The following is a 26,819-nucleotide window of genomic DNA, read 5'->3' on the forward strand; positions in this document are numbered from 1 at the left end:
AGTCAAGACTTTTCAAGAGTCCATTAGTCCGTCTTGTGTCGGGTCTAATGAGGTCCAAGGCTGAACTAGTAGAACACTAGTATCTGTTGAAGTCTTGGTATTCGTCCCTCCCTCCGGAAGGGTAGGTTGGGAGACAGGCAAGGAGTAGATACCGACATTGTGAGTATGGTACATACCTTCAGGGGTATCTATGCGGAGTACCGAGTACTTGATACTGTATATGCCGCATCATGTACACTGTCGACGTTGGGCCCAGACATCGATCCGAAGCCTTCGCCCTCTTGGGATTTGCTAGTCTTGCTGTGGAGGCACCATCGAGGCGCCCAGGTTCAAATGCCTCTGCGGGAACAAGGGCAAGGACAAGGACTGGATCTCGTACCAAGATGAAGATTCCGTGGACTTCATCGATCGTCTTGAACGGGAGCTAATCGACACCGAGAAGACGAATCTCACAGCTGACCTACCAGCAGCTCTGCATCATAAAATGACCGTTCGATCGAGAAGATCACAACAGAGAATAAAGAAACAGCAGCAGTCACCCAATCAAGATCTTTCGGACGTGGACAAGAAAAAGTAGAACTGAAGCCGAGATCGAGCCGAGACTTAGCTAGCCACATGTTATGAGCATGAGCAGAAGCAGTCCCAGGTAATGGAGGAGGCTGCCGTGCCATAGCTTTGGACTGGCAGTAGCGTGGTCATTGGGCCGACGAGATATGGCATCGAAGCGGACCAGAAAGACTGCTGGGACTACAACCTCCGCAATTCTTCACTGAAGGCTCAGTAGAGTACCAGCAACGGAAAAACCAGAGACAAGCGTTGATAAGAGCAGGGTATTTTGGGCATCTCCTTTCGTTGGTAGCGGGCTATCTCGACATGACAACCCTGGCGTCTGTCGAGTTGTGTGTATCATTACTCATCACAGGTAAGTTATCGTGTTCGCTGGTCAGCCATGAAAATATCTGCAATGCAACGCCATGCCAGCCTCAGAATTGATCTATCGCCAAGTCAGTGTCCACAGCAACTTGCCGTCAAAGGTCTTCAAAACTCACCCAGCGTCATGCTCATACTAACATCCGTGCTCTCAACCATTTGTGTGAACTCGGAAAAGCTGATCTTGCCGTCGCCATCTTTATCCGCCTCCATGATTGTCTTGTCCACAATCTGCTGCAGTTGTTGATCCTTCAGGTTCGAGCCAACCATCATCTTGAGTACAATGAACAACTCTCCATTGGAGATGTATCCATCCCGGTCAATGTCGTAGACCTTGAAGGCAAACTTCAGCTTTTCTTCTTTGTTGCCCTTGGAGGAGAAGGCAGAAAGGCCAAGCACGAATTCTTGGAAGTCGACGTCGCCGCCTCCATCTTCGTCGAAGATGGCTATCATTCTTGAAGAGAGATTAGCTAGAACCACCCGGGAAGGAGGACAGGCCCCTATACCTTGTCGCTAAAGGGTTCGAGGACACTTGAGGTAGAGAAAGGAACTCTTCGCGTTCAATAGTGCCGCTATTGTCCTATAGTGGCCCCATGTCAATTTCACCCAACAATATACACTGAAGGTATCGATCTCACCTTATCCAGCTTCATGAACCGTTTTCGCAACCTGTCCACCTCATCGCGATCGACTATTGGAGAGGCAGTTGTTAGCACGTGCTGGGTTACTCTCCCTCGTGCGAGAGCCCCTCGACCGCTTTGCAATCTAATGGAGACTGCGACGTACAATTTGAGAAGGAGACAATATTATCGAGGATCTGAGAGCCAGTGACTTGCTGCCGTCTTCGAGCATCGTATAGAGCGGCATTGTTGGGTTCTGCAACGGTGGAGGCTTGGGCGCCGAAGGCTGGCGTAGCCATGGAGGGCGATTGAGGGGTGTGACAATCGCAGTTGGAGTCGTAGGTGTTGTCGCGCTTGAGGGAGGAGCTAAGGGGTTCTGAGGGCTCTATCGAAGGACTCGTCTAGGCGCGTGAAGGTCGAAAGTAGGAAATCGAGTTGAGAGTGTGAGAAGGCTAGTTTGAGAGCTGAAAAAGAGTCTCAAAATTACGGAGTGCCAGGCGAGTTTCAAAGACGTGATGCACATGGGGGCGGCTCTCGCTTCTCGAGGTACCTATTAAACGGTGCCCGATTCGCCCAATCGAGTGAAGCAGCTGAGAGTCACGTGCGGATTGACTTGAACGGGGTTAGCCCAGAGTGCCACAAGTGGCTTGAGATTAATGTGGCTGACTGCAGGGCAAATTTCTTTCCTTCCACAACAGGTTGTGGTATGTTGACTACAGGTGAATTATGAGGTCTGTGAGTGAATGGACTTCAGCGAGGATGACGTTTAGGTAGTAGGTACTTGAAGTCTTAGAATCACCCATCACGCATAACCTTACCTACATATGATGTAAGATATCTTATTGGGAGCGAGATAGAATGTGATATACGGGATACAGTGTGCCTTCATCCCGTCCGGGGTGTTACAGTAGAAATTGGGCGCTGAAGATGGTCGGTCACTGCCAGAATGAGCGCCCGAATAATTTGCCCAGTGTGGTGGTGCTTGGTGTTTGCTTGGTGGTGCTGTCATGGTACTGGGCCCGAGGCCCCCCTATGAATGCCCAAAGTTACTAGCTTCTAGGCTACCACCACCACTACCACCTGAACAACTTCCCGCACCTTGACCCCCCCCTTTCTCACTTCCCAACTGGTGGGTGTTCCGCAACTGGTGGCAGCGCAGCAGCAAAGCTGATCCCCCGTCACTCTGCCCTTGGAGTTTTCACCCTCTTTTTCCCACTGCTTCACCTCCAACTGCACCACCACAACTCCAGCACCCTGCCTGCCATCAAAAGTCATCCACCATCGTCGACCTAATTTTGTCCTTTTCATCACTTTGAAAACGGACTAATAGTCAGAGTGCATCAAATTACTAGTGATGCAAAATTGAGGAATTATCGACCCCGTTTTGCTACTTTTTCACCGTGGTGGTTGACATTGTTGTGGTGCGTGTTGGCGGGTGTGGTTTCACTCCTCCCTCCATGAGGGAGTCACCACTCTGACTCTGAAAAAAATCCTCATGTCCACCACCCGCGGCCGCGCCACCCGCCCAAAGAAACTCAACTCCAAGCAAAATGTCCAGATTTTCCGCGAGGATCAAGTTGATCCTCTTTCCGACTACGATACCCAACGTGCTGCAATAGAAACAGGCGTTGAAAAAGCCGAGGAATCAGTATGTCTTCTCTCGTCCTCGTCACCTCTTCTTCCACCCGTTCTTCTTGTCGCTGTGTCCTCTTCTCCCTGGCTTAGTCATCACATCTTGGCACAACACTCACAGCTTCACAGGAATACCATCTTCAACAAGCCATCAAAGCATCTGAAATCGCCAAAGCTGATGCCAAAATCAAAGATGCTTACATCCCCACTCCACCTACCATCGCCAGTGATGTCCAATATGACGTCCTCTACCCAAGAGGGTTTCAACAACCCGCCACCTATATACGCTCCTCCGCCACGGTCGAAGACTGTGCAGGAATCGCGTATTGCATGGATGAGGAAGACGAACTTGCCTTGAAATTGATCAACGGTAAATTGCCTGCTGGACAGGAGCCGTGCACCGAAGACCAGTTTGAAGTGGTCATGAATTTTTTCGAGGAAACCGCGCAGGCAAAACAACCTTTTGCTGCCGTCGATAGTCCCCCCGTCTTACCTTTAGAAGAACTCGAGGAGCAAATCGATGATACCATCCCTCCTTTTGTCCGCAACCTTTCCAGGTTCATATATGAGCACTGGAAATCACGGCGCTCGGCGACTGGTAATCGTCCATTAGCCCCACGGCTCAAGTTCGAGACTGGCCAGGAGTCCGACGACAGCGATCCATATGTATGCTTTAGACGGCGTGAACTGCGACAAATTCGGAAGACCAGAAATCGTGATGCGCAGAGTGCTGAGAAGCTGAGAAAACTCCGTATGGAGCTAGAGACGGCGAGAAACATGCTGCTGATGGTCAAGCGAAGAGAGCAGCTTCGCAAAGAAGTTCTTGAGGTCGACCAACTGGTCTTCGAGCAGCGGCAGGCACTCCGTGACACAAAGAGGAAATTGGGTATGAAAGGCGATGATGACCTCCTCATCAATCAAAAGGTAAAGCGACCCCGTTCGACAAGAATGGACTTAAACTCACCTCCTCTCCAGAAGCAAAAAATACCGCCAGGCATGACGCCGAATCAAGCCGCCCTCGCCCAGCAGCTCAGAATGCCCATGGCTTCTGGTCCTGGTCCCGAACTGCGCACGCTGGAAGAAGTTGCCAATGCTCGGGAACGTGAAGTGCAAAAGGAGATTCAAACCAACGTTGAGAAACACATCAGATGGAACGAGGGTTTCGTCGACAAGACCATGGCACCTCTTACCCCTGAGCTTGAAGACGATTATCCTTCACCTGGCGAACATTTCCGTGAGGCAATGGCTGCGACTGAATATTTGCCAACACCGCCAGCTAGTATCTCGGATGAAGAGTCACAGGAATTGCCGAATGGGACCGACGTGGTGATGAAAGACGTATCCCGACCATCAACACCTTTTCGATATGCCAGTCCCGCGGATGAAGATTCTGTCGGACATATGCCTTCCTTCAGACGGAGGATAGGTCGTGGCGGCCGCATCATAATTGATCGAAGGCTCCCTCGAGTGCGACGAGACTTCACGACAGATGATTGGTCCAAAGACGATCGGTTCAAATTTGACTCGGACGACGACGATTTCTCTGACACCGATCCCACTGTACCTGACTTAACTTTTGCTCGCATGTCCCAGCGAGCGTATCTGATCGGCGCGAGCCGACCTACCGATGCACAATTACTAGCAGCAAGGAGATCACAGTCTGAGGCCGGAGGCCCAAGTCACTCCTCTCCAGCAGGACAGCATGCGCAAGCCACACCTGCACCTTCTTGACATGTCATGATTATTTTGGATAACATCTTTTCCCTTCTCACTGTCTCAGAGAGTACAATTCACAAGACTCTCTTCTCAGCGTTCGGACGATTCCGGGCTGTTGTTGAGATCCCAGTGGCAACAGAATCGCCCTCGTTGGTGGAATTGTACAATGACGCATCAAGTTCCATGGGGCTCATGAGCTTCCTGGCGGCGAGGTTGAGCCGACAGGGTCATCTGAAGGATGATAGAACTGTACATAGTACCGAGGCCAGCGCCTTCGCAGATGAAAATGATGATAACATCGTAAAATATGTTGTTTTGAAAACCGAGAGTCGTGCGTTGCTCAAGCCTATCACTCCGATGGCATATTGTGGTCTTGAATCGCAGCCGGGTTGAGGCAGAATGCTTCGACTGCTGCTGTCGAGTTTTAGCTGCGTGTTTTGCCTTTCCGCGCTGCTTTTTTGGGGCTTTTGTCCGAGTCATCGTTGATTTGCCGTTTGGCAGGCCTTGCCTTGATCTCTTGGTTCATTTGTGCAAGATGGGCTTGACACAATCCAATGAGCCGGTGGAATATCTCCTTTTCTCCGACTCTGACTTGCAGCGCCATGGCGAATCGATGCTTGTTACAACCAGAGGGAATAAGTCTTGGGTCTGGTTCGGAACGAGCCAGCGCATCCCAAAGAGATCGGTCGGCATCCAGAGAAGTATCGTATTCTGACAGCCTCTTTGTGAAAACAGACTGTAGTAGCGTAGCCTCGTTGATGGTGATGGGATCTTTGTGAGTCGTCTTGGCGGAGTCGAAACACATACCGCGCAAGAGTAACTGTAGTGGTCCCGGTATGGCCTGTCCAAGCTCTTCTACCTCTGGTGGAGGTCTGGGTATGGCATAGCCATCATCGATCCAACCAACTGATTCAAGTTGTTCCGCTCGTTCCAACCATGCCGCATACCTCGCGCAATCTGTCGTGGAATCCTTCACGCAATGCTTCACGCAATGCTTCTTGCGTGCTTCTTCAAGAAGAAGGTCATGGGATATCTCGACAACATCATATTGAGCATAATTGTCGGTGATGTAGCCGTACATGCGGAGGAGATCTGAGCGTGGGAGCGGGCCATAGTCGTTGAAGATCTGTTCGTTGGCTTTGATCCGCTTGGTAGATCTCATGATCAGGTAGTCATTTTCTTGAAAAAGTCGTGCCTGCATTCAAACGTGACAGTCAGTCATTAAACAAAGCAAACGTGTAAAATAAGATTACACACGTTGTTTCTGTCAGCATCTGCGTTGAGCATGTCAGCGAAAGGCACCATCCCTTTGAGTGGCTCGTCGTCGTCGTCGACCTCCATTTCGTCCTCCGAACCATCGTTCGCATCATCTCTGTCATCATCCTTGTCAATGTCAAAAGCATAAGCCATAATAGAGCTTCCTGCCATATGAGCAAGTCTTATCAATTCTTTTGTGCGGTCTGCGTCACTGTGACCAGCAACAGGAAATAGATCAGGATGTGAGAGCATAACCGGCAACATTTCCTCTTTCCAAGACTCTTCAGCGTGGTCCTTCCTGATCTTATCAACCACAGCACTGGCTTGCAACGTTTTGAGCTCTGCATCGGTCCAGAACATGAGACTGTCGAACTTGGTAGGAAGGACTTGGAAATAGGCGTGCCACGGTGACTTTTCGTCTCGCAGGTATTCGTAGATTAAAGTGACAATCAACAGCACCCACTGCCCGGATTCTCTGAGAGGTTCGAGCACCGCAGGTGGAATGCTTGAGGTCGTGGCTGTGAGGACGAGAGACCGAGGAATAGCGAATAACTCCTCATCCTCCTCGATATCCTTGACAGCAACTGGAGAGAGAAGTCAGTTGTTTGCTTTCAGACGAAAATTGGGCACATCAGACCAGCTCCCCTTCCCGCATTCTCGCTCCTCAGATCCTTGAGCTGGACCTTGGGACTCAACCGAGTCCCTTCAGCGGCCGTGAACCATTCGACGAAGTGAGCAGTGGCCTGGTCGAAATCTAAGCGCCTAACTGGTTCTACAACGTCAACCATGGCTATGAAAGAATCAATGTAGTCAGAACCAGGAAAAACAGAGAATGAGAATCGAGGAATGGGTAGTAGTTGTGTGGGAAGAGTAAGTATAGTGGGATGAAGAATGACCGAGATCAGTTGGCAGCCAAGAACGGATCAATTTCATCATCTCCGATTGGCTGGAATGCCTGTCAGCCTCTGGCAGTGGCATAAATCGACTCCGCACTTGCCTCAATCCCTGTGTTTCAGAGCCTTGAGGCGACTTTTTTTGACCACCAGATCATCAGAGTCGAGCATATCTGTGGTTCTTGTGTTGAAATCTGCACCAGTAAAGCGCACGACGAATCGATTCTGGCCGAATCTTGTTCATATGATACCCTCCTGCTTTCCATTGACAATACCACGAAGGACTCCACCGATATCCAGAATTGAGGCTTTCTTCGCGCTGGACAGGAACACATATTGATCATCCGCCGACCATACAAGTGGACTCTTGGATCTGAGAAACGTATAAAGGTTCCGCTTTTCTACCTAACTCACAGCCGTCCTGCCAACCTCTACTTAAACCCGGCGCCGGCATCTTTGCAGTCAACAAGAATTACCGCCACATTCAAGTCGGGTTTGAGTGGAGGCGTCGATTCGCGAGAGCGCCAGGGCAGTTCTGTCACATTTCATCAACATGATCGCGCTCGGCCTAGAAGGCTCTGCCAATAAACTGGGCGTGGGAATAATCCTGCATTCCAAGGACAAAAGGCAGCCGGTGCAGATCCTGTCGAACATTCGGCATACCTATCATGCTCCTCCCGGCGCGGGTTTCCTGCCCAAGGACACAGCCTTGCACCATCGCAGTCACGTCGCGGCCCTGGTCTCCAGCGCCCTCCGTGAGGCGAACCTCACCCCCGCCGACATCGACTGTATATGCTACACCAAAGGGCCCGGCATGGGTGCGCCGTTGCAATCCGTCGCCCTGGCCGCGCGCACGTTATCTCTCCTCTGGGGAAAACCTCTGGTAGGTGTGAACCACTGCATCGGACACATAGAGATGGGCCGATCGATCACGGGCGCCACAAACCCGGTCGTCCTCTACGTCTCCGGCGGAAATACCCAGGTGATAGCATACACGTCGAATCGGTACCGCATATTTGGCGAAACGCTCGACATCGCGGTGGGGAATTGTCTGGACCGGTTCGCACGCACCTTAAACATCCCCAATGATCCGGCACCCGGGTACAACATTGAGCAACTCGCCAAGTCTGGCAACATCCTGGTCGACTTGCCCTACGCGGTCAAGGGGATGGACTGTTCATTCTCCGGCATCCTAGCACGTGTCGACGAGTTAGCCACCCAGGTGAAGAACGCAACCTTGAAGGATCCGAATACAGGAAACACAGTCTCACCAGAGGATCTCTGCTTCTCGCTGCAGGAGACTGTCTTTGCGATGCTCGTCGAAATCACCGAACGTGCCATGGCACACGTCGGCTCAAACCAGGTCCTGATAGTCGGAGGAGTCGGATGCAATGAGCGCCTGCAGGAAATGATGGGCACCATGGCGAGGAGTAGGGGCGGCGACGTATATGCGACGGATGAGAGATTTTGTATCGACAACGGGATTATGATTGCGCACGCGGGATTACTCGCATATCAGACCGGTTTCACGACGACGCTCGAGGATAGTACATGTACGCAACGATTCCGAACCGATGATGTGTTTGTTGCATGGAGGGATGAATGAGTCTTTTCATCAACTCGAATGAACCCAAACGACTCTATATTGTGATGACTCTGACATGTCTTCAGAGTGGAGACAGGCTGTGTGATATCTGCTGTCACACAAACTCCGTGGCGAGCACCACCCTGTTACACACTCCCAACTAGTGTTTATGAATTCATCAAACGCTCAGCAATGTTTTGAAACCGACCCATATCCATCAAGTCATCAAGAAAAGAAGTCCCGCGACGATTCGTCATTCCGCAGTTTGCGCCCTGGGAACAGGCTTAAAGGAGATCGTAGTCACATACTACACATTGTCAGCAGCCATGCCAGTACTGGGTCCACTCAATACGTACCTTCTTCTTGTATCGGGTCGTCACACTCGTTGCAAGAACACCATTCTTCACGCTACTAGTCATGAGATGGTTCAGGACGGTATGGTTTGGAAGAGTCAGAACGCTGTTATCGTCCTTGACCGGCAAAATACCGTTCAAAATAGACCGGCTCAGAAAGAGTGGTAGGGCTGGTGGATTGCCTAGTTCCTGGATGATCTGGCCCGCGGCCTTATATTTCGGGTCTTCCTCAGCCAGGTCGACATCGATCAGGTATGGTGGAACGACTTGACGCCAGTCACCCATTGGAATTTCCTCAAGATGTGGCTCTTCCACATCGGAGTCTTCAGGTGTTTGCTCTCCGGATTCGGTTTGTTCGCGGTGTTCCTCTGGTACTAGTGATGTAGCCTTTGTACCAGGTTGGGTGCTCTCTCTTCTGGGCTTTGTGACATCTTCCGTAGCAATTTCAATGTAGTTGACTAAGAAATTGTTGAAGTCAACTGCTGTTGGTAGCTCGGCACTGGTCACCATTTCTCCGTCCACCACAAACTTAAGATGGTGGGTTCCTGATGGGAGGTTGATGGTGGTGAACATGCCAGGCGCATTCTTCCTATAGGGCAAGTATTAGCATCGGAAACCATACAGTTAAGAGCAACGACATCAACATGGGCAAGTATTGATCCCTCGATTATGGGGGAAATGGATGACCCAGTTTGGCAACCCCATAGCAGTCGAGACCAGAATGCAAGACAACAAAGAGACAATCACGGCAGGGCGACCTACCTCGGATGCAGTCTGTATTTCTTTTCCCAATTGGCAAAGGTTCCCGTAACGTAAACCTTGTGCCCGCCTTGATTCCATTCAATCACAGTCGGAACAGTTTGAGTCGTTGGGTGGACTGCGTAGGGCTGCAGTTCTTCGCCAACCTCATCCTCGGATTGTGTGTTCGTGCTCAGCATAGAACTTCTTCTTCTCAACGGAGGTTCCCCAGTGGACAGAGGATCGTCAGTCTCGAATATCGGGACGTCGGCGTTCCCCTTGTCAACAGGCACTAGAGTTGGTGATTCCGGTATTGGTACATCAGCAATAGGCAAAGGAAGGCGAGGAGGTCGAAGTTGAGCCACAGGTGCATAGTGTCGATCTTCATATGCGTGACCCTCGGGAAAATCCTCTGGCTTCTGATCAAAGCGTTCCTCGATGGTTTCTTGTTTACTTCGAGACATGGGTACATCCATGGGACCCGAAGGCTGTGGGACAGCAACCGGTGGCAGGCTCGGGTTCTGATGTTTCTGTCTGTATTCCAGCTCATTCCTCTTCTCTCGAGATGTCCTCGAGGCGGACCTCTCGATCTTATTGGTTCTGGCATGAGAATCAGAAGCAGAGGCCTGAAGGTACTGCTGTAACGCGGGCTTCTCGAGATGTTGAGAAGTGGTTTGGGCGACAGCGGTGTCTTTCGTAGCAGAAGCGTCAACGGGTGTGCCTCGACCCTGGGAGAGAGCTTGAATGGAAACCCTTTGGTTGATCTTGCGTTCTCTTTCAGCTTGCGGCGTGCCAGATCTGGAACCCGAGCTCTTCTTATCCTCTGCCGATTGTTGTTGGCCCATGGTGAATGATGAAGTCGATTTGGACAGCACGAAATTCAAGTGTCGTGCGACACCTTGCGGAAATGGGTAGGAAGGGAGAAGGCCAAGTCAGGGAGATAGGAAGTCGGAGCGGAATTTTGTTGGCTCCAAGTGTATGAGCATTCGGTGTTGTGTGCCCAATTCCAAAAACAAGAGATAGACCACAGCCGGCCGGGTAGGAGTGTCAGCAGATTGATGGATATGTGGACGTGCCCTCCGAGCTCTGGTGACGGTGGGTTCGAGGTTGAGAGAACCCTGAGTGAAAGACAAAAAGAGGGGCTCGAATCAAGCGGGCAAGCAGCGCAGGTGAAGTGAAGGCTGCGCTAGTTCAGGCTGCTTTCGGCCCGGAGTGACGAGTGGATGCCCGCTAGAAGAGCGTCATTATAGTTAAAGCTCCAACTAATTCCAGGAACGTTTGCGGGGGAGCGAGGCGTCATCAGTGTGTTAGAGTAACTAGCACGCGTTAAAGGAGCATCTTCCTGACTGATTTGAGGCTCAGCTCTAACATACAGGTAAACAAAAAATTTCAACCAAATGCTGGAGCTCCCTCAATTGTTGCACAGCACCTGATTTCGGTCACGGCCCCTACGATCTCTCGACGAGGATTTGCCAGGTGCCGCGTCTTCGCTATGATTCAGCGACTGGTCCAGGAATGAATGCTACCAGCGACTCGAGTTGGCCGACATGGCTCTCAGTCACCGGAGTCGTCCTCTCGTACACCCTCACCATCTTCTCCCACGCGCTGTATCCTGTCTTATTTCTCTTAAGAGCAATATGGTACATTCTAGCGTCTCTATCGGCGCCTTTTATTTACATGGGGCTCGTCATCGCTGACGCTTTGCTGCTTCCATGGCGCATTTTCGCTGCTTTCGAGGTCTGTCTCCCATACCTGGCGCCTTGATTGCCCGAATCAATTGCTGACTTTCACCCAGCCGCTTTGGTACTTTCTCGGGAGTGCGATTCTGCTGGGCCTACTACTCGCTATTGCCTTACATTTCACCATGCGCGCCATTGTTGTTGTGTTCCGCCTTGATCACAGCGTTTCGCGGCCGATTCCAGCCAGGGGCCACGATGCCGTCTCATACAGAAAGGCAAGGGAAGCAAAGAAAAAGAAACAACTAGAGGAACAACAGCGACTAGCTGCCGAGGCCCGATTGATCGCTTCGCAACCCCTCTTACAGGAAGTGGTTCGGGAGGCCAGAAAGATGCCCTTGTCAGGTGCAGTGCCTGCGGCTTCGCTGAGCCCTTTAAGCCCAAGGAATACGGCACCAAGCTGGCCGGGTCTTTTGCAGCAGACGATCCTGGAACATAGCGACGAGGACAACAGTGATTCGGAATTCAGCGGCGAATCTGCACTTCCAAGCCATTCTCTTGTTATACGCTGACGTTCCCTGGCTGTGAAGGTCCCGGGTTGAACGACAAAATGTCAACTAGTGAGTTCATGTGCATCACAGTTGCAGCTGGCGATCGTCCGAGCCTGGTGCGGGCACCTCCAGGTACCTCGAAACTTACCCAACCACTTCGACCTCTGCTGCATCGTCTAGGTTTGGAGCCTGACTTGGCGCGTGTGTTGTCGCGCCCCTGCGCCGTCAACGGCCACATTGGTTCTCGGGCAGTTCTTGCTCACGATGGTGCAACAATGCACCCACGATTCTGGGGCTATTCTGTCACCTTTCTACGGTTGACATGCTGTGTTTTGAGAAGAGCTTTCAGACCTGCCATACTTGCTTGGTCGTATTCGGTCTGAGAATTGCTCAAGGTGCTCAACGCTGTATATTGTGGATCGGTCTTTTCATCTTGCGCGCTGCGAAGCATGATCTGGGCCAAGAACCAGAACTGCAAGGCGTCCTTCATGAAGCCGGCACCTCGCCATCGTCCCTCTGAGAGCTCTCCTGTCTGTTCGGACGGTGATGGTGTTCCGAAAGCTTGTCGAGTACTCCCCTGCGAGCCGAGCATCCATATGCAGTTCCAATTCCGGAGCCAATTCTGAATCGATGTGCCGCTGTGCTGGAGTCCGACTGTTGTTCGGATACAGAAAATCACAGAATGAATCGCTGTCAGATGTCCACGCATGTTAGAAAGAACTCACTCATCCAGAACGCCTCGTATCAGTGCTAAGCCACTTACCGATGATCAGAATACCCAGGTTCACATAACCGAGGTGAGTGAAGAATTGGACAGTCTCAGAGTCCATTTCGCCGCTAGTCAGGATGTTGAGGGCCTCTGCGGTTGCGAGGCGACGATCTCTCCAGAGAGGGTGCGACATCCATGTTCTCAAATGATGGAAGCAGTCGGATTTCGAACTCGCCTGAAAGCAGGCTTCGGGGCAGACTAGGCCAACGCGCAACTCGGAAGGGAGGATCCTGGGAGGCATGTTGTTCATCATGACAAAGCCACTGTCCAGGACAATGATGTAGTTTAAAGTCCTGGATGGGAAAGCTGTCAGTAATACATATCAGAGACGGTCGTGGGGACGTGCGGAACCTTATGAGTTCTTCTTTCAATGCAAACTCGTGCCAATCGAAATCAGCCAGGGTGAGAGACGCCAAATCGCCATGCATCGCGTTGCCGAAGCCAAATTCTCGAGCCATCTGGTCTCTTTTAGCTACAGTCATGGCCTGACTATTAGCAGAACATGGAACTTACCGCGACCACCTCTCCATAGCGGTGCTTTCTCACACGCCGTCTTGCTCGCTCGTCTCCTTCCCAATATTGGTAAAGACAGATGGCATGAGCCGCTTGGAGTGCCCTGAGTCGCCTGTTGAGACATGCCGCGTTCAACGCCGAATAAGGTGAGCTGTCACCGAAATACTCGTCACCAAAAATCATCTCTTCTGTCGCGTCACAAAAGACCTTGGCCCAGTGACGGTCTTCGGCGTCGACGGAATAAGTCGCCCCGATCAGAACCATTGCCGCAACCAGAGTGTATGGTGCGTCGTGGTAGACGAATGTCGCTCTGTGGACCACCGGCCAGTGCGTGTACCACGTCAGCCAGTAAAGATCTATGAAGCGCCGGATGTTGCGAGAGCTGAAGAAGCTGCTCAGGCACGTGTCCAGTGTCACACTTGGCTTCAAGCGAATGGGGCTTTTTGGAGCCCTGTGGATGATAGTCGAATTTAGTCTTGCCACTATCTCCTTTGCAACGCTGGAGAGAGGGTCTGAAGCACTTGTCTGGTTGGTCTTGTCATCACTCTGTAGTTGCTCCGGTATCATCGTACTTGACTGCCAGGGCTCCCCCAGCAGCAGAGCGTTCCCGTGCCGTGAATTGGCGTCGTCTGAGCCAAGCAACACGCTTTGCATCCAGTGTTTGCACGCAATGTCTTCGGGCATGTCTAGTATGAAATTGGGGAACTGATCAATGACTGGACTATCACTGGTTTGCAATATCTCCCTCTCCCAGGGGGCAGGAGGACGTGTAAGCTGACCGAACTGTTGGAAAATGTCGGGGTCAAACGAAGCCGCAAGTCCTCGAAGCGATGTTACTCGAACAAAGAAAGGAAGAGAGTCGTGAGTATCTTGGCTTCGGAGTTTTTCCCACGACTCTCGTTCCAGCTGCGACGACAAGATTGACTGGGTGTTTCGTAAGCTCCATGGTTGTGCGATTGAGTCGTCTTCACAGAGGATGGGATGCTCGCCATTGGAGCCACAGGCACTTTGTTGAGACGAGTCGGACCTGCGTTGTTGATCGAGTTCCGAGACAACCTGACAAACTTCAACGTGTCTCTAACGGACATCCCTGGACGAGCCACTTTCGTGAGCTAAAAATTCCAGCAGCACATATATAAAAAAAAAAAACCGGGGTACTTGGAATTGCTTGCCACACGTGCCTTCTTCTGAAAGTCTTCCCACATCTTGAACATAAAAAGGGTCTGTGACTCGTGTCTAGTGACAACCACGTCTTAGCGGCTCAATCATCGGTTCCTGTGCGACCGTCTTCCATGAGGGGCCGGCTACAACAAGGGACGGATGCAAGGGGAAACAGCACTTGTCGAGTAATGTCTGTACACAGTACTTACGCGTGACCATATGACGACGCAGGTGTTCTTTTCGGCTGAAAGTTTTCGAACAAATTGAGCAACTGCTTGCAGCAGCAGCAGCTCGCGTAGTCTCGGTCGGCAGACTCATCTCGTCGCATGGGTTACCGAGGCATATGTGATGCACATTTCCTGAAATCACAAGGCTCTGTGGAACAACAAAGCACACTTGGATGCAAATAGCACATATGTACTATGCTGGACCACTGTGGGACGCTGTGCTGAATGTCAAAAACGAGATTCGGCAAAAATCTAGATCGATTAATTATGTGATCCCGCCAAGTCCAAGATTAGTCCGGGTCCTGGTGCAAGGCACGAACGAGTCACGATTGATAATCTAGACCGAGTATGAGATACATTAAGCCTAGCCAGCGACGCCACCTCCTCGGTCCCATACCCCTTCGTTGGACCCGCCCCCGCCCCCGCCCCCCAGACAATAAACTCCCCCAGCATCCGGGGGAGTGATAGAGCCGAGTATCTCGTTGAAGTAAAGCAGTATTCAATGTCCAGCGAGATGGCTTTAAATACCTGCATTCTGCGTGGGAGAGAGGCAAGAATGGGCACCCAGAGAGCTGTCTATCGATATCCAGTACGGTACGAAGAAGAAAAAGGAGAAGAGACTGTCGAGAGTGCGCAACGAGATATTTTACAAAGGAGTTCTTCTTCTCAACAATGTCGTCCTCACAATACCCCGTCCGGAATGTGGGCATCTACCACAATTTGCCGCAGTTCGACCCCCAGTTGACTGGACTTACGGCTTTGATCACAGGGGCCAATGGCATTTCTGGCTTCAACACCCTGCGTGCGCTTCTCCAGTCGCCTCAGCGATGGTCGAGGATTTACACCCTGTCAAGACGTCCCATACCACCAGAGATGATGAAACTGCTCCCTGCGGACGTCCACAATCGAATCCACCACATTAGTTGTGATCTACTCCAGTCCGACCCCGGCGAGATTGCGACTCTTTTGAACTCTGGCCTGGAGAATGCGGATGTACGATACATCTTCTATTATGCCTATCTGCAGCCAAAGCCCGAGGACGGGAACGTCATGTGGTCGAACCACCAGCAGCTGGTGGACGTCAATGTCGGCATGCTGTCCAATTTCCTCAAGGCTTTGGGCCACACCAACATCAAACCCAAACGGTTTCTCCTCCAGAACGGGGCAAAATACTATGGCAGTCACCTCGGACGAGCTCGAACTCCCAACGTCGAATCCGATCCTCCGCCTCGACATCTGGAGCCCAATTTCTATTACCCCCAGGAAGACCTTCTCTTCGAGTACTGCGCCTCGAACAATGTCGAGTGGAACATCATTCGGCCGCCGTTCATTATCGGAACGTCGTCGACGACACAAATGAACGGGCTATACGCATTTGCCGTCTTCGCCGCTGTCGTCGCTCAGCGTGGAACTGCCCTGGCATTCCCAGGCACCTGGGAGCTGTGGCAACAGTACTGTGCACACCATGGGAGTGCCCTTCTGACAGGCTACCTCAGCGAGTGGGCCATCCTCGAAGATAAATGTCGAAATGAAGCATTCAACAGCCAGGACACCAGCCCTATCTCGTGGGACCGCATCTTCCACGAGCTTGTGAGATGGTTTGGAATCAAGAAGGGGGTGCAGCCGCCCGGCGAAGACGATTCTGGTTGGCAAGAGTTCAAGGTCGGCGGTGGCAAAGATACACCTATGGGGTACGTCTTAGTAGTACCTGTCTCCTGTCTGCTGTCTACTCAACTGGTGATTGCTCGGATTATGTCGTTACATACTGACTGAAAGCAATACTGTGATCTAGATACGGTCCACCTCAAACGACCAAGATTGCGTTTTCCATCTTGGAGTGGGCAAAGGACCCCGAGAACCACAAGGCGTGGAAAGAGATCATGCAGAGGGAAAACTTGAAGTTCGATCCATTTTTGGACGTTGAGGCCAATTTCTTGATCGCCGACGTCATGTTTGTCGTCTTTGGGCCCCTTTCCATGAACAAAGTAGGTGATCACGGTGATATAATATATATATGATATATCAACAGTGGCACCCACCCCCCACCCCCCCCCTTTTTTTTTTTCTCGGATCTGATGGTTGACTGACTACTCTCAAAAATAGGCACGCCGACTGGGATGGACAGGGTTTGTAGATACCATGGAGAGTACGTTCGAGATGTATCAGGAGATGAATGCGCTCGGAATGCTGCCAAAGATGCAGGTGCAGGAACCACGGCCCCTTGTTTGAAGTACCGTATACCACTTTGCCCAAGGCTCTCCCAAGGAGATGATTGGAATTAGAAATACAACTATGACTTCCTCAATCACAGGCAGACCGACTGGGGTTCAGCTCGATCCAAAAGAGTCGTGAATAGTGATCTACTGTACATACTCCTCCCATATCAAGTTACATTCTGACTATTCAGGGAATCTGAGTCGGTCCAGGCCGGTCAGCTATAACTTGATGTCCTCGCCCGTTTAACACCCACGAAATCTGTGAACCCGCGCTGTGAACCTTGGGTGAAGTCGTGCTCAAGATTGCACACCTACCAGCTCAGAATGGCCAAGTCATAGCTTAGGTCAAGTGACGGGATGCTCAGGCCTGTAAACGGAAGAGACTTTGGAGAGGTCAAGATTCGCCGCCCGAGTACTTTAATATTCTTATCGACTCGCAAGGTCTAATGGATCCCAGCTTTGTCAAGCGCCTGCTCGAACAGGTCCTTGCATCGAACTCGGCTGCCCAGTCGTGCACAAAGTAGGAAGGCTCCGCTCAGCTTCCGATGGAGACTGTATGTCTCTTCTGGCGGAGGTGCCAACCTTTCTCTTAGCATGACGGGGATCAGGGCCCGAACCCGGTCAGTGATGGTCTGATCCTTGAAGTCATAGACGTCCGGACTGAAGTCCATGAAAGGTTCGGCCAGAGTCATGACCGAATCGATATGGGCGTTCAACATGGCTTTTGATTCATAACCAGTGAGATAGCCCAGCTGGATGGAGAAATCTCTGCACGCGTCCCTGTCTTTTCTTGACGCCGCGATGAGGGTCTTGATGTAGAGTTGAATGAACTTCTCGGGAAATTCTCTTGACGCACCAAAGTCAAGTAATTCCAGCCTGTTTGTTTCCGAGTTGTAGAGGAAATTGGTCCAGTTGGGATCGGTCTGCATGTATCTGAACTCGGTGATCTCACGCAAACAGAGTCGTAGAATCTGTGATCCAATCCAGTCCTTCTGCTCCTGCGTAAAGTTTCGGACTCGGGTGACTGGGATCCCTCCCATTCTCTCCATGGTCAGGACTCGTTTGCCTGATGCCTCGTCAATGATCTTAGGGACGGTGAAGATATCCTGTTCATTTGCTAAGAGCTTTCGAAATCTCTTAGCGCATTCAGCCTCGCGGACGTAGTCGCACTCCCAGGCCAACTCGGTACGGGCATTGGCAATAGTTTTCTCCAAGTACAATCCTTTGGGCAGCAGACGAGAGGCAGTCAGGAGCAAAGACAAGTTGTTGAGATCAGAGGAAATCGACTCCGCCACGCCGGGATATTGCACCTTGACCGCAACTCTCCTGCCGTCTTTCAATATCGCCCCGTGAACCTGACCAATGGAGGCGGCGGCCATGGGCTTCTCGTCGAACTGCTCAAAAAACCGATCGCGCCAATTGGGACCCAAATCCGCGGCAATGACTGCGTCTCTCTGTGAGGCAGGCATGTAATCCGCACTGTCTTGGACGCGTTGCAGCACATCATGAATGGGCTTTGGGAGCAATTTGGAATCTTGGAAGCTCATCATTTGACCTAACTTGAGGGCGGCACCTCGCATTTTGGACAACTTCGCGACAAGACGTTCCATGTTTGCAGCACTCAACATCACCGAGCTATTGGGACCCCCTGAGCGACTGATACCCTCGCTGACAGCTCCAAAAGCCATCGACGCTGCGAGTCCTCCGAACTCAAATATTCGGCCCATCCTGGATGCTGGCACCTTTGATTCACGCATCTCATACGGTCGTGGAGGCTGAGGTTGTTGCGACTAGGTTATCTGTCAGTTGATCAGTCAGAATCGACCAGTGATAGGCAGGCTCAATTACATTGATCTTCTGAGCATCTTTAGCAAGCTCGGCCCCAAGTTTCTCAAGGCTTTCTGCATCCTTGTCGGAGGTCTTCTGCTGCGTAACACACTTGCTATGGAATCGTCTCGCTGAGACTCCCCCTGGCGCGTATCGTGTCTTTTGCCCGTAAGTCCTCGCATTCCTGGGGTTGCGAAATAGCCCAGATAGCTGTTCCTCCGTAGGCTCGTCTTCATCGCCTGCCTCGTGCTTAGAGCCAGAGTAGTAGACGTCCGCATTGAGACCAGGTTCGATGTGTGAATCGCCCTCCTGTACGTCATTTTCGATCTTTGGAACGCGAACCCGCGGCAGGGCAGATAGTACTGGCTTAACGCTTCCTGGTGGCTGGTAGAAGACATCTTGCTCTTGTCCCACTCCAAATTCCCGAGTATTTTCTTCTGGCGATGGGGGTTCGGCTGAATTCGCGGGAATCTGGTCTTCAGATTGTCTTTGAGCTTCTCTTGCCTCATCCGGAGACAGATCCCCGAAAGACGTCGCACCAGGGAGATTCGGCCTCGTAGACGAGCGGAACTTGAGGTCTTGAGTATGTCCAGACTCGAGTGGATGCTGCGGTGTCTCTCCCGTAGGGACTTGATTGAAAGTTATCCCATCGCCTTCCTCTGCTCCAATGGAGCTGTCATGTGGTGGTATTGTCCCGTCTGGCAGTGGTGTTCTCCTCGCTTGGGCCTGCTCAATGTTCAGGCTTTTGCGAGAGTTTGCCTGGGTTTGAGATCCTTTGTCTGATCTCGTGTAGAAGAGGTCTTGGTCGATATCCTCGCTGGGTGATTTTGAAAAGGGTTGGGAAGAGGAGCCGAATCGCGACACCGATGTAGCTAGGATTGGGAGGCCTTTGGTCCTTACAGCCTTGATGACGGAGGAGGATTGGCCATGGAGCCTGGCTTGAGCAAGTCGAATATCGACATGTTTCGCTGCGACATTCCGCGAAGCACTGAGCAAGGCAAGAGCATCAAGTATATGCCTGCCGGACATGGTGGTAAACAAATGAAAGGAGGGTCAAAGACCCTTTCTGATGGCTGTTGAACACATGGAGAAGCACTCGACGTTCTTGGTGGTTCTTTGTATGAAGCGCAGCTGGTTGGAGAAAATGGTCGGAGCTTGTGACGTGTGGACCATCAAATCACAGCTGGTCTCCATAGATCAAACGCATACCCTATCTGCCTACATCCTCTGCTCATCGCGTCATAACTAACCTTTACTTTTCGTGACTATGGTCATCAAGGTACAGCCTAAGAAGTGAAATCTTTCTGGCTGATGATGCTATGAAAGTGGACGATGCGGAGGCTCTCCGCGCCCGAGTCCTGGAGCTCGAGGTCCAACTGCAAACCACTAAAGCCCTCCTTCGACGCATTGAAAGGTCGAGCTCAACATCAGCTTCAGATCCTCGTGGGGATGGAGGAAGCCTGCTGTTTCCTGTGCCCGTCACTCTTCCAGTAGGGTCCTCGATGCACAACCTCATGCTTCTCTCCGACTCAGCCCTTCCTCTCGGATCATTCGCCTACTCCAGCGGTCTGGAATCCTTCCTGGCTCATATCAAACAAGAAACCCCTGCACCTGGGCAGACAAATCTTTCCCTTTTCCACAAATTTCTCAAGCTGTCTGTCCAGTCAATGGCTTACACAAACGTTCCGTACGTGCTTGCTGCATTTCGTGATCCGTTGGCGCTCATGGACCTCGATAACGATCTTGACGCGAGCACGGCCTGTAACGTTGCGAGGAGAGCAAGCGTCGCTCAAGGCCGCGCACTGTTGAGTGTTTGGGAGAAAGCCTTTGCTCCCACTGCAAAAGTCAGACATGAAGAGGAAGGGGAAGAACTCGAAGGTATCACTGCCCTTGAAGTTTTTGCTCGAGACTTGAAACTTTCAGCTCTATCTCCTGGCGGACTGTCCAGCAATGACCCTCACCAAATTGCCGCTGTGAACGGACATCTTGCTCCTGTTTGGGGAGTCATCTGTCACACCCTAGGCCTGAACCTGGAAGAGACATGCTATCTGTTCCTTCTCAACCACTCCAAAGCGATCATTAGCGCTGGTGTCAGGGCGTCCGTCATGGGACCTTATATGGCACAAAACATACTGGCATCCAAAGAATTGCAAGAGCTATTAAGTGGCTGTTTGGAAAAAGTCTGGCTGATGAGGCCGGAGGAGGCGGGGCAGGTAGTCCCATCTATGGATCTCTGGGTGGGAAGACACGAGTTGCTTTATAGCAGGATTTTCAATTCATGAATGATGGTCAGCCACTGCGTGAAGGGATTTTGGACTCATATTCTTCACTGGCCTGACGAGGTTTGAGACGTGTGCGCGGTGCGGCAGCGACGCGTCTCTCTCTTTCGTGCTTTTCAGTGAAGACGATGCCCCTTTATGAGTTGTCAGGTAACAGAACCAGATTTCTTTCATCAGCTGCCGTTCACCCAAGACGGTATTACCTTTGACACAGAATCAGCAAACTCAACACCGGCGCGATCACACAATCAACCCATCACAGACTCCAAGAGCACGGTGCATCTGAAACGAGTGAGCGACCTGGGCGAGAATGGCGCGGAACAAGGCGACACCCACGACCTTCATGGCGATTCTTCTCCTCTTCTTCGCCGCGTCAACCCAGGCGGTAAAGGGATATCAACAGCCAAACACCCTCATCACCGTCACCCACCCGCCACCGACCATGACTACCACCACCGCGCGTGGTTCTAGCAACAACGAGCCCTCCAGATGCAACTGCGAACTCGTGAGACGTACCACGAATGTCACGCCGCCGAATTGTATGGATTACTGTGTGTGGAGATGGGCCTGGTATTGAGCAGCCAGCTCGATGTGTGAGCGGAAGCTGGACTCAGAAAGAGCAAATGTTGGTGGACGGCAGAACAACATCTCATTGCCGGTCTTGGGTGCTTGTTGAAACGAAGGGACAGGGGCTCCGTTGGCTGGTTGGGAGACACGAATGGAATCTTTTTTTGGTGGTGCAGCAAAGGGACAACATGTGGTGATGATGGTTGAATAGGACACCTGCAGGGAGCAATCATCTGGAGGCCTCAGCAAGACATCGCTACGAGAAGAGAGGACTCATGGATAGTGGAGCTGTATATCACAAAACGCGAACACAGAACATTAATGGCATTGTGTCTTCCAGATCAAAAGGCATCTGGTGCTCTAGCTGTGTGCAACTGACAATCACAGTCCACAAAGACGATAGATGATAAAGACGGCTGAAGCTGTCAAGCCAGCCATCACTGATCGACCTCGTCAATCGGGCCAATTCTCTCCTCCACCCCCTCAACCGGCCTCCTCCCTTTTTTGGATTGCCGTCCACGGCCAGCTCCAGCTGATTCTTTCATCTGACGCCGCGGTTTCTTCCTGGGATTCACCGCTGCGTGGACGACCTTCTCTGCCAAAGCTGAGATACGATCTATCCGACCTGTGCTCGGTGCTTCTGGCGAAGCCAAATATGCCCCCGCATCTGCCTGTCGTCCCTGGCCTGCTAGCCCGGCCTCGTCGAGGTCCGCGTCGTCCCTCTCTGTAGATGGCAACGGCACGTCCGCGCCTGCGAGATGGTCAACAAATCCCTGGTCTGCTCTTCTCTTCTCATCCTCCTCCCTCAATTTCCGCTCTTGTTCCTCCAGCTCCTTCATTATATCTTCTGGATTCTCAAGCTCCATGTTGGTCATTGCCACGTAGTCCTCTATACTCACGGTTTCCTTAGCCGCAACACACTGTTCGACTCGCTCTGGATCCGCGCGAAGCTCAATCAAGTATTTCTTTTTGATGACACGCCGATCAACGTCTTCCGGAAAAAGAGCTGCAACCATGGTAAAATCCGTGCCGAACATCCGCAATCCTTTGTAGAAGAGGCTGGTCTGATCTTCGTCCCAGCGGCTCCCGCGCCCTCGACCTGCATGCTTCCCCAATGTACCTGAATTGACATATTTGTAGATCCGGTCATCCTCGAGCGCAATATTTGCATCTTGAATCACCGCCTCTTCGACACCAGCGCCGAACGCGACTTCTCGAGACTCCGCGGCCACCACAATTTGTCCATTAACAATGATCTGCTTGGGAACGGCCGCTACCTCGGGGCCATTGTGCTCTTCCTCGTTTGCAGACGCGTTAACGCCCCCACGAGCAGCTTCCCGTCGCTTCTCAATCTCCTCTTTGCGTCGCTTTTTGATCTCCGGCCAGTTCTCCTGCATTCGCTTCTCTGTTTCCGACTTCTTGCCTATCTTGTTGTCCTTGATGAGATCTGCCATCGAGACCTCCTGAGGGTCTATCTCTAGCTCTTCTGCATTCTCTGGTGTAGCTAGGCGAGGTCGGCGCCGACCTGTCTCGTCTGGGCTACCACGGATGGCATCTTCAACGACTCTTTGGGCTAGGTCCTGTACTCTCCTCGATCTTGACTTTTTCTTTGGGCGTCTCGCCTGTGGTTGTGCAGCATCCTCAGCAGCACTCTCTGCTGTTTCCGCTGCTTGCGACACTGAACGAGGCGCTGAGCGCGGTTGTTGCGACCTTGCTCTGTTTTCAATTGAATTTGCAAGCTCTGACACAGCAGCTGCTTGGGTTGTCGCGTCTTGTAACAACGCGTCCGATGTACGCGATTCACTCCGCCTAGCTCGCGGGCTGGTCCCGAGTATCGGTGGTGTGGCATCGCGTGGGGGAGGGGTTTGTGATTCCGACTCTCTTGAATCCTCGACCGTATGAGTGGTCTTCTGCCGCTTCCTTGAAGCATCCGGTCTCTCCGCCTCTTGGGCTGAGTCTTCCGCTGCTGGGGAAGCTAGCTCCTGTGTAGTTCTTCGTGTCTGCTGGATTGGGGGGATCGAAACCGAAATCGAGGGAATGGCACTTTGTTGGGGTTGGCTCTCGCTTACGCTGGTGGAACGAGTGATTTCGAGTTCATGACTTGTGTGCCTAGGAACAACTACTTCAACGGATGCTGAAGGACCTCTCTCGATCGGTGTTTCTTCGTTTTGGGGTGGTACAATGAGGGGCTCTCCTGCTGTTTCTATCGAGCTTGCGATGGAAGGTATTTCGATGGTCTCCTGAACTATCTCCGTTCGTGGCTCTGGCTCCCGTTCGTGACCCTGAACTGCTTCGTCAACAAGTTCAACAGCAGGACTCACAGTCTGACTCTCTGGCGCCAGGGATGGCAGAGCAGCATGTCTGAGGGTATTTCTTGGGACATTCTTTCTCGGGCCCTTCGGAACGATCTTCTGCCCCGGTTTTCGCACGACTGAACTGAAGGTTGACATAATGAGCGTGATGTTCTTTATGCCCGCCGGGGCGTACTAAGTTCCCACACGCGCTCAAATGTCCCCTCTTTGTTTGCTCCAGGTTGAGGGCGCAACTCCCCACCACGACTCCGGTGGCATGGGTGGCAGGTTTGATCGGCAAACATGCCAAGATCCGAGGGCCGCTAACCGGCTTTGTCTACAGTGTCCGCAGCGACTCGACGTCTTCATTCTTCTTTTTGTCCTCGCCTTTGCGCAATCTCTCTGTCAACAACTCAACAACTTCATCGGCAACCTCTTATCGCGGCGTAATTTGCCGTTCCTGCCAACGCGGGCCTTCCCCAAGGATATTCACTGCCTAAAAGCAGCGGCCCTGGTGCAGCAGGACTGATGACGGCCATCGAATCACTTCCCCTTTCCCTCTCTCAACAGAGTCTAGTCAAGATGGAAGAGCGTAAAAGACCCTCTCCTTATGATTCTGTAGAATCCGCTCCACCGCTGAAGAAGCAAGCCACTTCTGCAAATGGCGCATCGAAATCTCACAAGGACGATGACATGCCCTGGAAGGACGATCTGGAAGTAAGCCTATCCTCCGCTCTCCCCCTTCAACATTCCGAAATGCAAACTAATGTGGATTCTATTGAACAGAGATTTCAGAAAGATGCGATATGGCGGCAGATGCAGGAATATAAAAGAGAGAAAAACACCCTGGAGGCTCAATTGAAAGAGATGCGAAAAAAGGCCCGATATCATGACGACCATCTCCGGGTCATTGATGCTTGGTTCCAACAAGTTGTCGATGAGGTCAAAGTCATCGCCAAGGTGGATGACGATGTCGATATGGACTCAGGGCCCTTGCCATCGGCGCTACTTTTTTCAGATCAAGAACAATTTGAAGAGCACCTTCGCAATCGCTCAAGGCAGATACAAGATGTGATATCAAGATTGTTCGGTTCCACAAAGCCGGCATCGCCTGATGTAACAGACTTGCAATCACAGGTCGCAAAGCTGTTGGCTGCCGAAAAAAGTCATCTGGTCGAGTTACAGCGTCTGCAGTCAGAGAAAGATGATCTTGATCACCAACTAGAAAACGCCTCTCTCAGATATATGACGGCCGAACGCAAGATTGACAGGGCAAAAAGTGTAACGGTCGCCAAATTGGAGAAACAGGCTTTATTAGGCGCAATTAAGCCCGCAGCAGAGGATGGTGGCCCAGTTAAGAGAGAAGAAAGCACGCTCAATGGGACAACAGACAATTCTGAAGAGCTGGCGGAGCTGGAAAAGGAGTTGAACAAGACTGTCGCAGCCTCGGAAAAGCAAAAAGAGCAGCTGGACAGGTTGGAGGAAGAAAATGCAAAGCTGACCGCACAGCTGACGGAGCTCCAAACAAAATCAGCGACTCTGACGGATGATGACTATGCTAAAACCGAGTTATTCAAGCAACTGAAATCGCAACTTGAGGATACCATCAAGAAAGTCAATAATCTGGAAGCCACCAACACCGACCTCAAGGAAGAAGCTACTAAGTTGCGATCGGAAAGGACAACATACCAACTTCAGTTAGAAAACGAGCAACGAGTGGCTATAGCAGAAAAGGAATCTCTTTTGGCGGCGTCAGAGACCAATCTGGCCAGGATCCGGCACAGCAGGGATGAGTTACTGGCAGACCAAGCCGTTAAGCAAGCTTCTTTGGATCAGAACCAAGAGGCTGTGAAAAAGATTACTGAACTGGCTTCTGCACAAGAAGACCGTATTCGGGCACTGGAGTCCGAAAATGAGCGGCTAACAACTCAAACAAGCGAGATGGCGGTGGAGAGCGCAGAGCTGGATGCTTTGAATGTGGAAGATTTGCGGGCCAGGTACCACGAACTCGACAGGAAGTATAATCTCCTCAATGGTGAGCTCGTGTCCATGTCAACAGCATTCCAAAAGACTTCAAAGATCGCGAGTCAAAAAGTCTCAGAGTTTGCTGCCATGGAGGAGAAAGTCTTGAAGCTATCAATGGACAAGACCAAAGCGGACCAGAAATTCTTTGCCGCAATGAAAAGCAAGGAAACCCAGGCCGGTGAGATCAGGACGTTGCGACTGCAAAACGCCAAATCGGCAGAAGCGATCGCAGCGCTGAAAGAAGCTGAAGCCGCCACGCGAGCATTGTTAGCAACGGCAGACAAGCAACTTTCCGAACTGAAGGATGCCCTCGCCCACAAGACCAACGAATATCGAACCATCCAACAACAGAACATCACCCAAGGACTCGAAATCTCCAGATTAAACACCCAAATAACTGAGCTCAAAACCCAAGCTACTGCAAAAGACGCAAAACTCGCCGCCGCAACTAGCGCTTGTCGTGCGGCCGAAGTTGAAGTGGAAGATCTCAAGTCCTCGCTCAAAGACACGCGCCGAAACCTTGAGACATGGAAATCCAAATCAGGACAGTCCGAGCAATACGAGATATTGAGGCAGTTTGCATACTGCAATATCTGCAAGCGGAATCTGAAAAACACCGTCATCAAGACGTGCGGGCATACATTCTGCAACGACTGTGTTGCTGAACGGCTGACGTTGAGGGCGAGGAAGTGCCCAAATTGCGGGAAGGCATTTGGCGCGAACGATCATATGCGAATCACACTTTGATCCATTCATCCGTCGCTTGATGAGATTGAGAAGTGCTTTTTTTTCTGTTCAAAGACAACTGTATCATATCGACATCCAGATCCAAGACCAGGTCCATTGAAAACGACCTTTGGCTTGAGACCTTCGGCATCCGAGCGTACTCAACACGGATTGAGATTAGACTTAAGTGGGCGAGCATGCCCACAATGTAAGTGTACGAATATTGCATCTCACGACATCGAACTTCCCCCGGACGATTGGCCAACA

The 26,819-nt window shown here is 51.5% G+C and overlaps 12 protein-coding genes across 12 annotated transcripts; 6 read left to right on the forward strand and 6 right to left on the reverse strand.

Moving 5' to 3' along the window:
• Nucleotides 1–1,038: 1,038 nt before the first annotated feature.
• Z517_07689 (calcineurin subunit B) lies at nt 1,039–1,849 on the reverse strand (the record flags this gene model as incomplete). Its single annotated transcript, XM_013426210.1, has 4 exons — nt 1,039–1,384; nt 1,437–1,510; nt 1,569–1,621; nt 1,717–1,849. 4 exons carry the CDS (start codon nt 1,847–1,849, stop codon nt 1,039–1,041), a joined length of 606 nt encoding a protein of 201 aa, XP_013281664.1.
• Nucleotides 1,850–3,045: 1,196 nt separating this feature from the next.
• Nucleotides 3,046–4,913, forward strand: Z517_07690 (uncharacterized protein; the record flags this gene model as incomplete). The annotated part of the gene is made up of 3 exons (XM_013426211.1): nt 3,046–3,198; nt 3,312–4,106; nt 4,158–4,913. 3 exons carry the CDS (start codon nt 3,046–3,048, stop codon nt 4,911–4,913), a joined length of 1,704 nt encoding a protein of 567 aa, XP_013281665.1.
• Nucleotides 4,914–5,322: 409 nt separating this feature from the next.
• Z517_07691 (uncharacterized protein) lies at nt 5,323–6,943 on the reverse strand (the record flags this gene model as incomplete). Its single annotated transcript, XM_013426212.1, has 3 exons — nt 5,323–6,093; nt 6,156–6,739; nt 6,793–6,943. The coding sequence occupies 3 exons, from the start codon at nt 6,941–6,943 to the stop codon at nt 5,323–5,325; spliced, it is 1,506 nt and encodes a 501-aa protein (XP_013281666.1).
• A 658-nt stretch (nt 6,944–7,601) lies between these two features.
• Nucleotides 7,602–8,654, forward strand: Z517_07692 (tRNA N6-adenosine threonylcarbamoyltransferase; the record flags this gene model as incomplete). The annotated part of the gene is made up of 1 exon (XM_013426213.1): nt 7,602–8,654. One exon carries the CDS (start codon nt 7,602–7,604, stop codon nt 8,652–8,654), a length of 1,053 nt encoding a protein of 350 aa, XP_013281667.1.
• A 232-nt stretch (nt 8,655–8,886) lies between these two features.
• Z517_07693 (uncharacterized protein) lies at nt 8,887–10,569 on the reverse strand (the record flags this gene model as incomplete). Its single annotated transcript, XM_013426214.1, has 3 exons — nt 8,887–8,940; nt 8,990–9,575; nt 9,749–10,569. The coding sequence occupies 3 exons, from the start codon at nt 10,567–10,569 to the stop codon at nt 8,887–8,889; spliced, it is 1,461 nt and encodes a 486-aa protein (XP_013281668.1).
• Nucleotides 10,570–11,239: 670 nt separating this feature from the next.
• Z517_07694 (uncharacterized protein) lies at nt 11,240–11,972 on the forward strand (the record flags this gene model as incomplete). The annotated part of the gene is made up of 2 exons (XM_013426215.1): nt 11,240–11,461; nt 11,520–11,972. 2 exons carry the CDS (start codon nt 11,240–11,242, stop codon nt 11,970–11,972), a joined length of 675 nt encoding a protein of 224 aa, XP_013281669.1.
• Nucleotides 11,973–12,246: 274 nt separating this feature from the next.
• On the reverse strand, nt 12,247–13,917 carry Z517_07695 (uncharacterized protein; the record flags this gene model as incomplete). The annotated part of the gene is made up of 4 exons (XM_013426216.1): nt 12,247–12,641; nt 12,715–13,013; nt 13,072–13,178; nt 13,234–13,917. 4 exons carry the CDS (start codon nt 13,915–13,917, stop codon nt 12,247–12,249), a joined length of 1,485 nt encoding a protein of 494 aa, XP_013281670.1.
• Nucleotides 13,918–15,293: 1,376 nt separating this feature from the next.
• On the forward strand, nt 15,294–16,850 carry Z517_07696 (uncharacterized protein; the record flags this gene model as incomplete). The annotated part of the gene is made up of 3 exons (XM_013426217.1): nt 15,294–16,312; nt 16,414–16,606; nt 16,725–16,850. The coding sequence occupies 3 exons, from the start codon at nt 15,294–15,296 to the stop codon at nt 16,848–16,850; spliced, it is 1,338 nt and encodes a 445-aa protein (XP_013281671.1).
• A 430-nt stretch (nt 16,851–17,280) lies between these two features.
• Nucleotides 17,281–19,693, reverse strand: Z517_07697 (uncharacterized protein; the record flags this gene model as incomplete). The annotated part of the gene is made up of 2 exons (XM_013426218.1): nt 17,281–18,627; nt 18,686–19,693. The coding sequence occupies 2 exons, from the start codon at nt 19,691–19,693 to the stop codon at nt 17,281–17,283; spliced, it is 2,355 nt and encodes a 784-aa protein (XP_013281672.1).
• Nucleotides 19,694–19,983: 290 nt separating this feature from the next.
• Nucleotides 19,984–20,946, forward strand: Z517_07698 (uncharacterized protein; the record flags this gene model as incomplete). The annotated part of the gene is made up of 1 exon (XM_013426219.1): nt 19,984–20,946. One exon carries the CDS (start codon nt 19,984–19,986, stop codon nt 20,944–20,946), a length of 963 nt encoding a protein of 320 aa, XP_013281673.1.
• Nucleotides 20,947–21,947: 1,001 nt separating this feature from the next.
• On the reverse strand, nt 21,948–23,960 carry Z517_07699 (uncharacterized protein; the record flags this gene model as incomplete). Its single annotated transcript, XM_013426220.1, has 1 exon — nt 21,948–23,960. The coding sequence occupies one exon, from the start codon at nt 23,958–23,960 to the stop codon at nt 21,948–21,950; it is 2,013 nt and encodes a 670-aa protein (XP_013281674.1).
• A 423-nt stretch (nt 23,961–24,383) lies between these two features.
• On the forward strand, nt 24,384–26,573 carry Z517_07700 (uncharacterized protein; the record flags this gene model as incomplete). Its single annotated transcript, XM_013426221.1, has 2 exons — nt 24,384–24,518; nt 24,588–26,573. The coding sequence occupies 2 exons, from the start codon at nt 24,384–24,386 to the stop codon at nt 26,571–26,573; spliced, it is 2,121 nt and encodes a 706-aa protein (XP_013281675.1).
• Between the last annotated feature and the right edge of the window lie 246 nt (nt 26,574–26,819).

Source organism: Fonsecaea pedrosoi, assembly GCF_000835455.1.
Source record: "Fonsecaea pedrosoi CBS 271.37 unplaced genomic scaffold supercont1.5, whole genome shotgun sequence".
Classification (NCBI taxonomy): domain Eukaryota; kingdom Fungi; phylum Ascomycota; class Eurotiomycetes; order Chaetothyriales; family Herpotrichiellaceae; genus Fonsecaea; species Fonsecaea pedrosoi.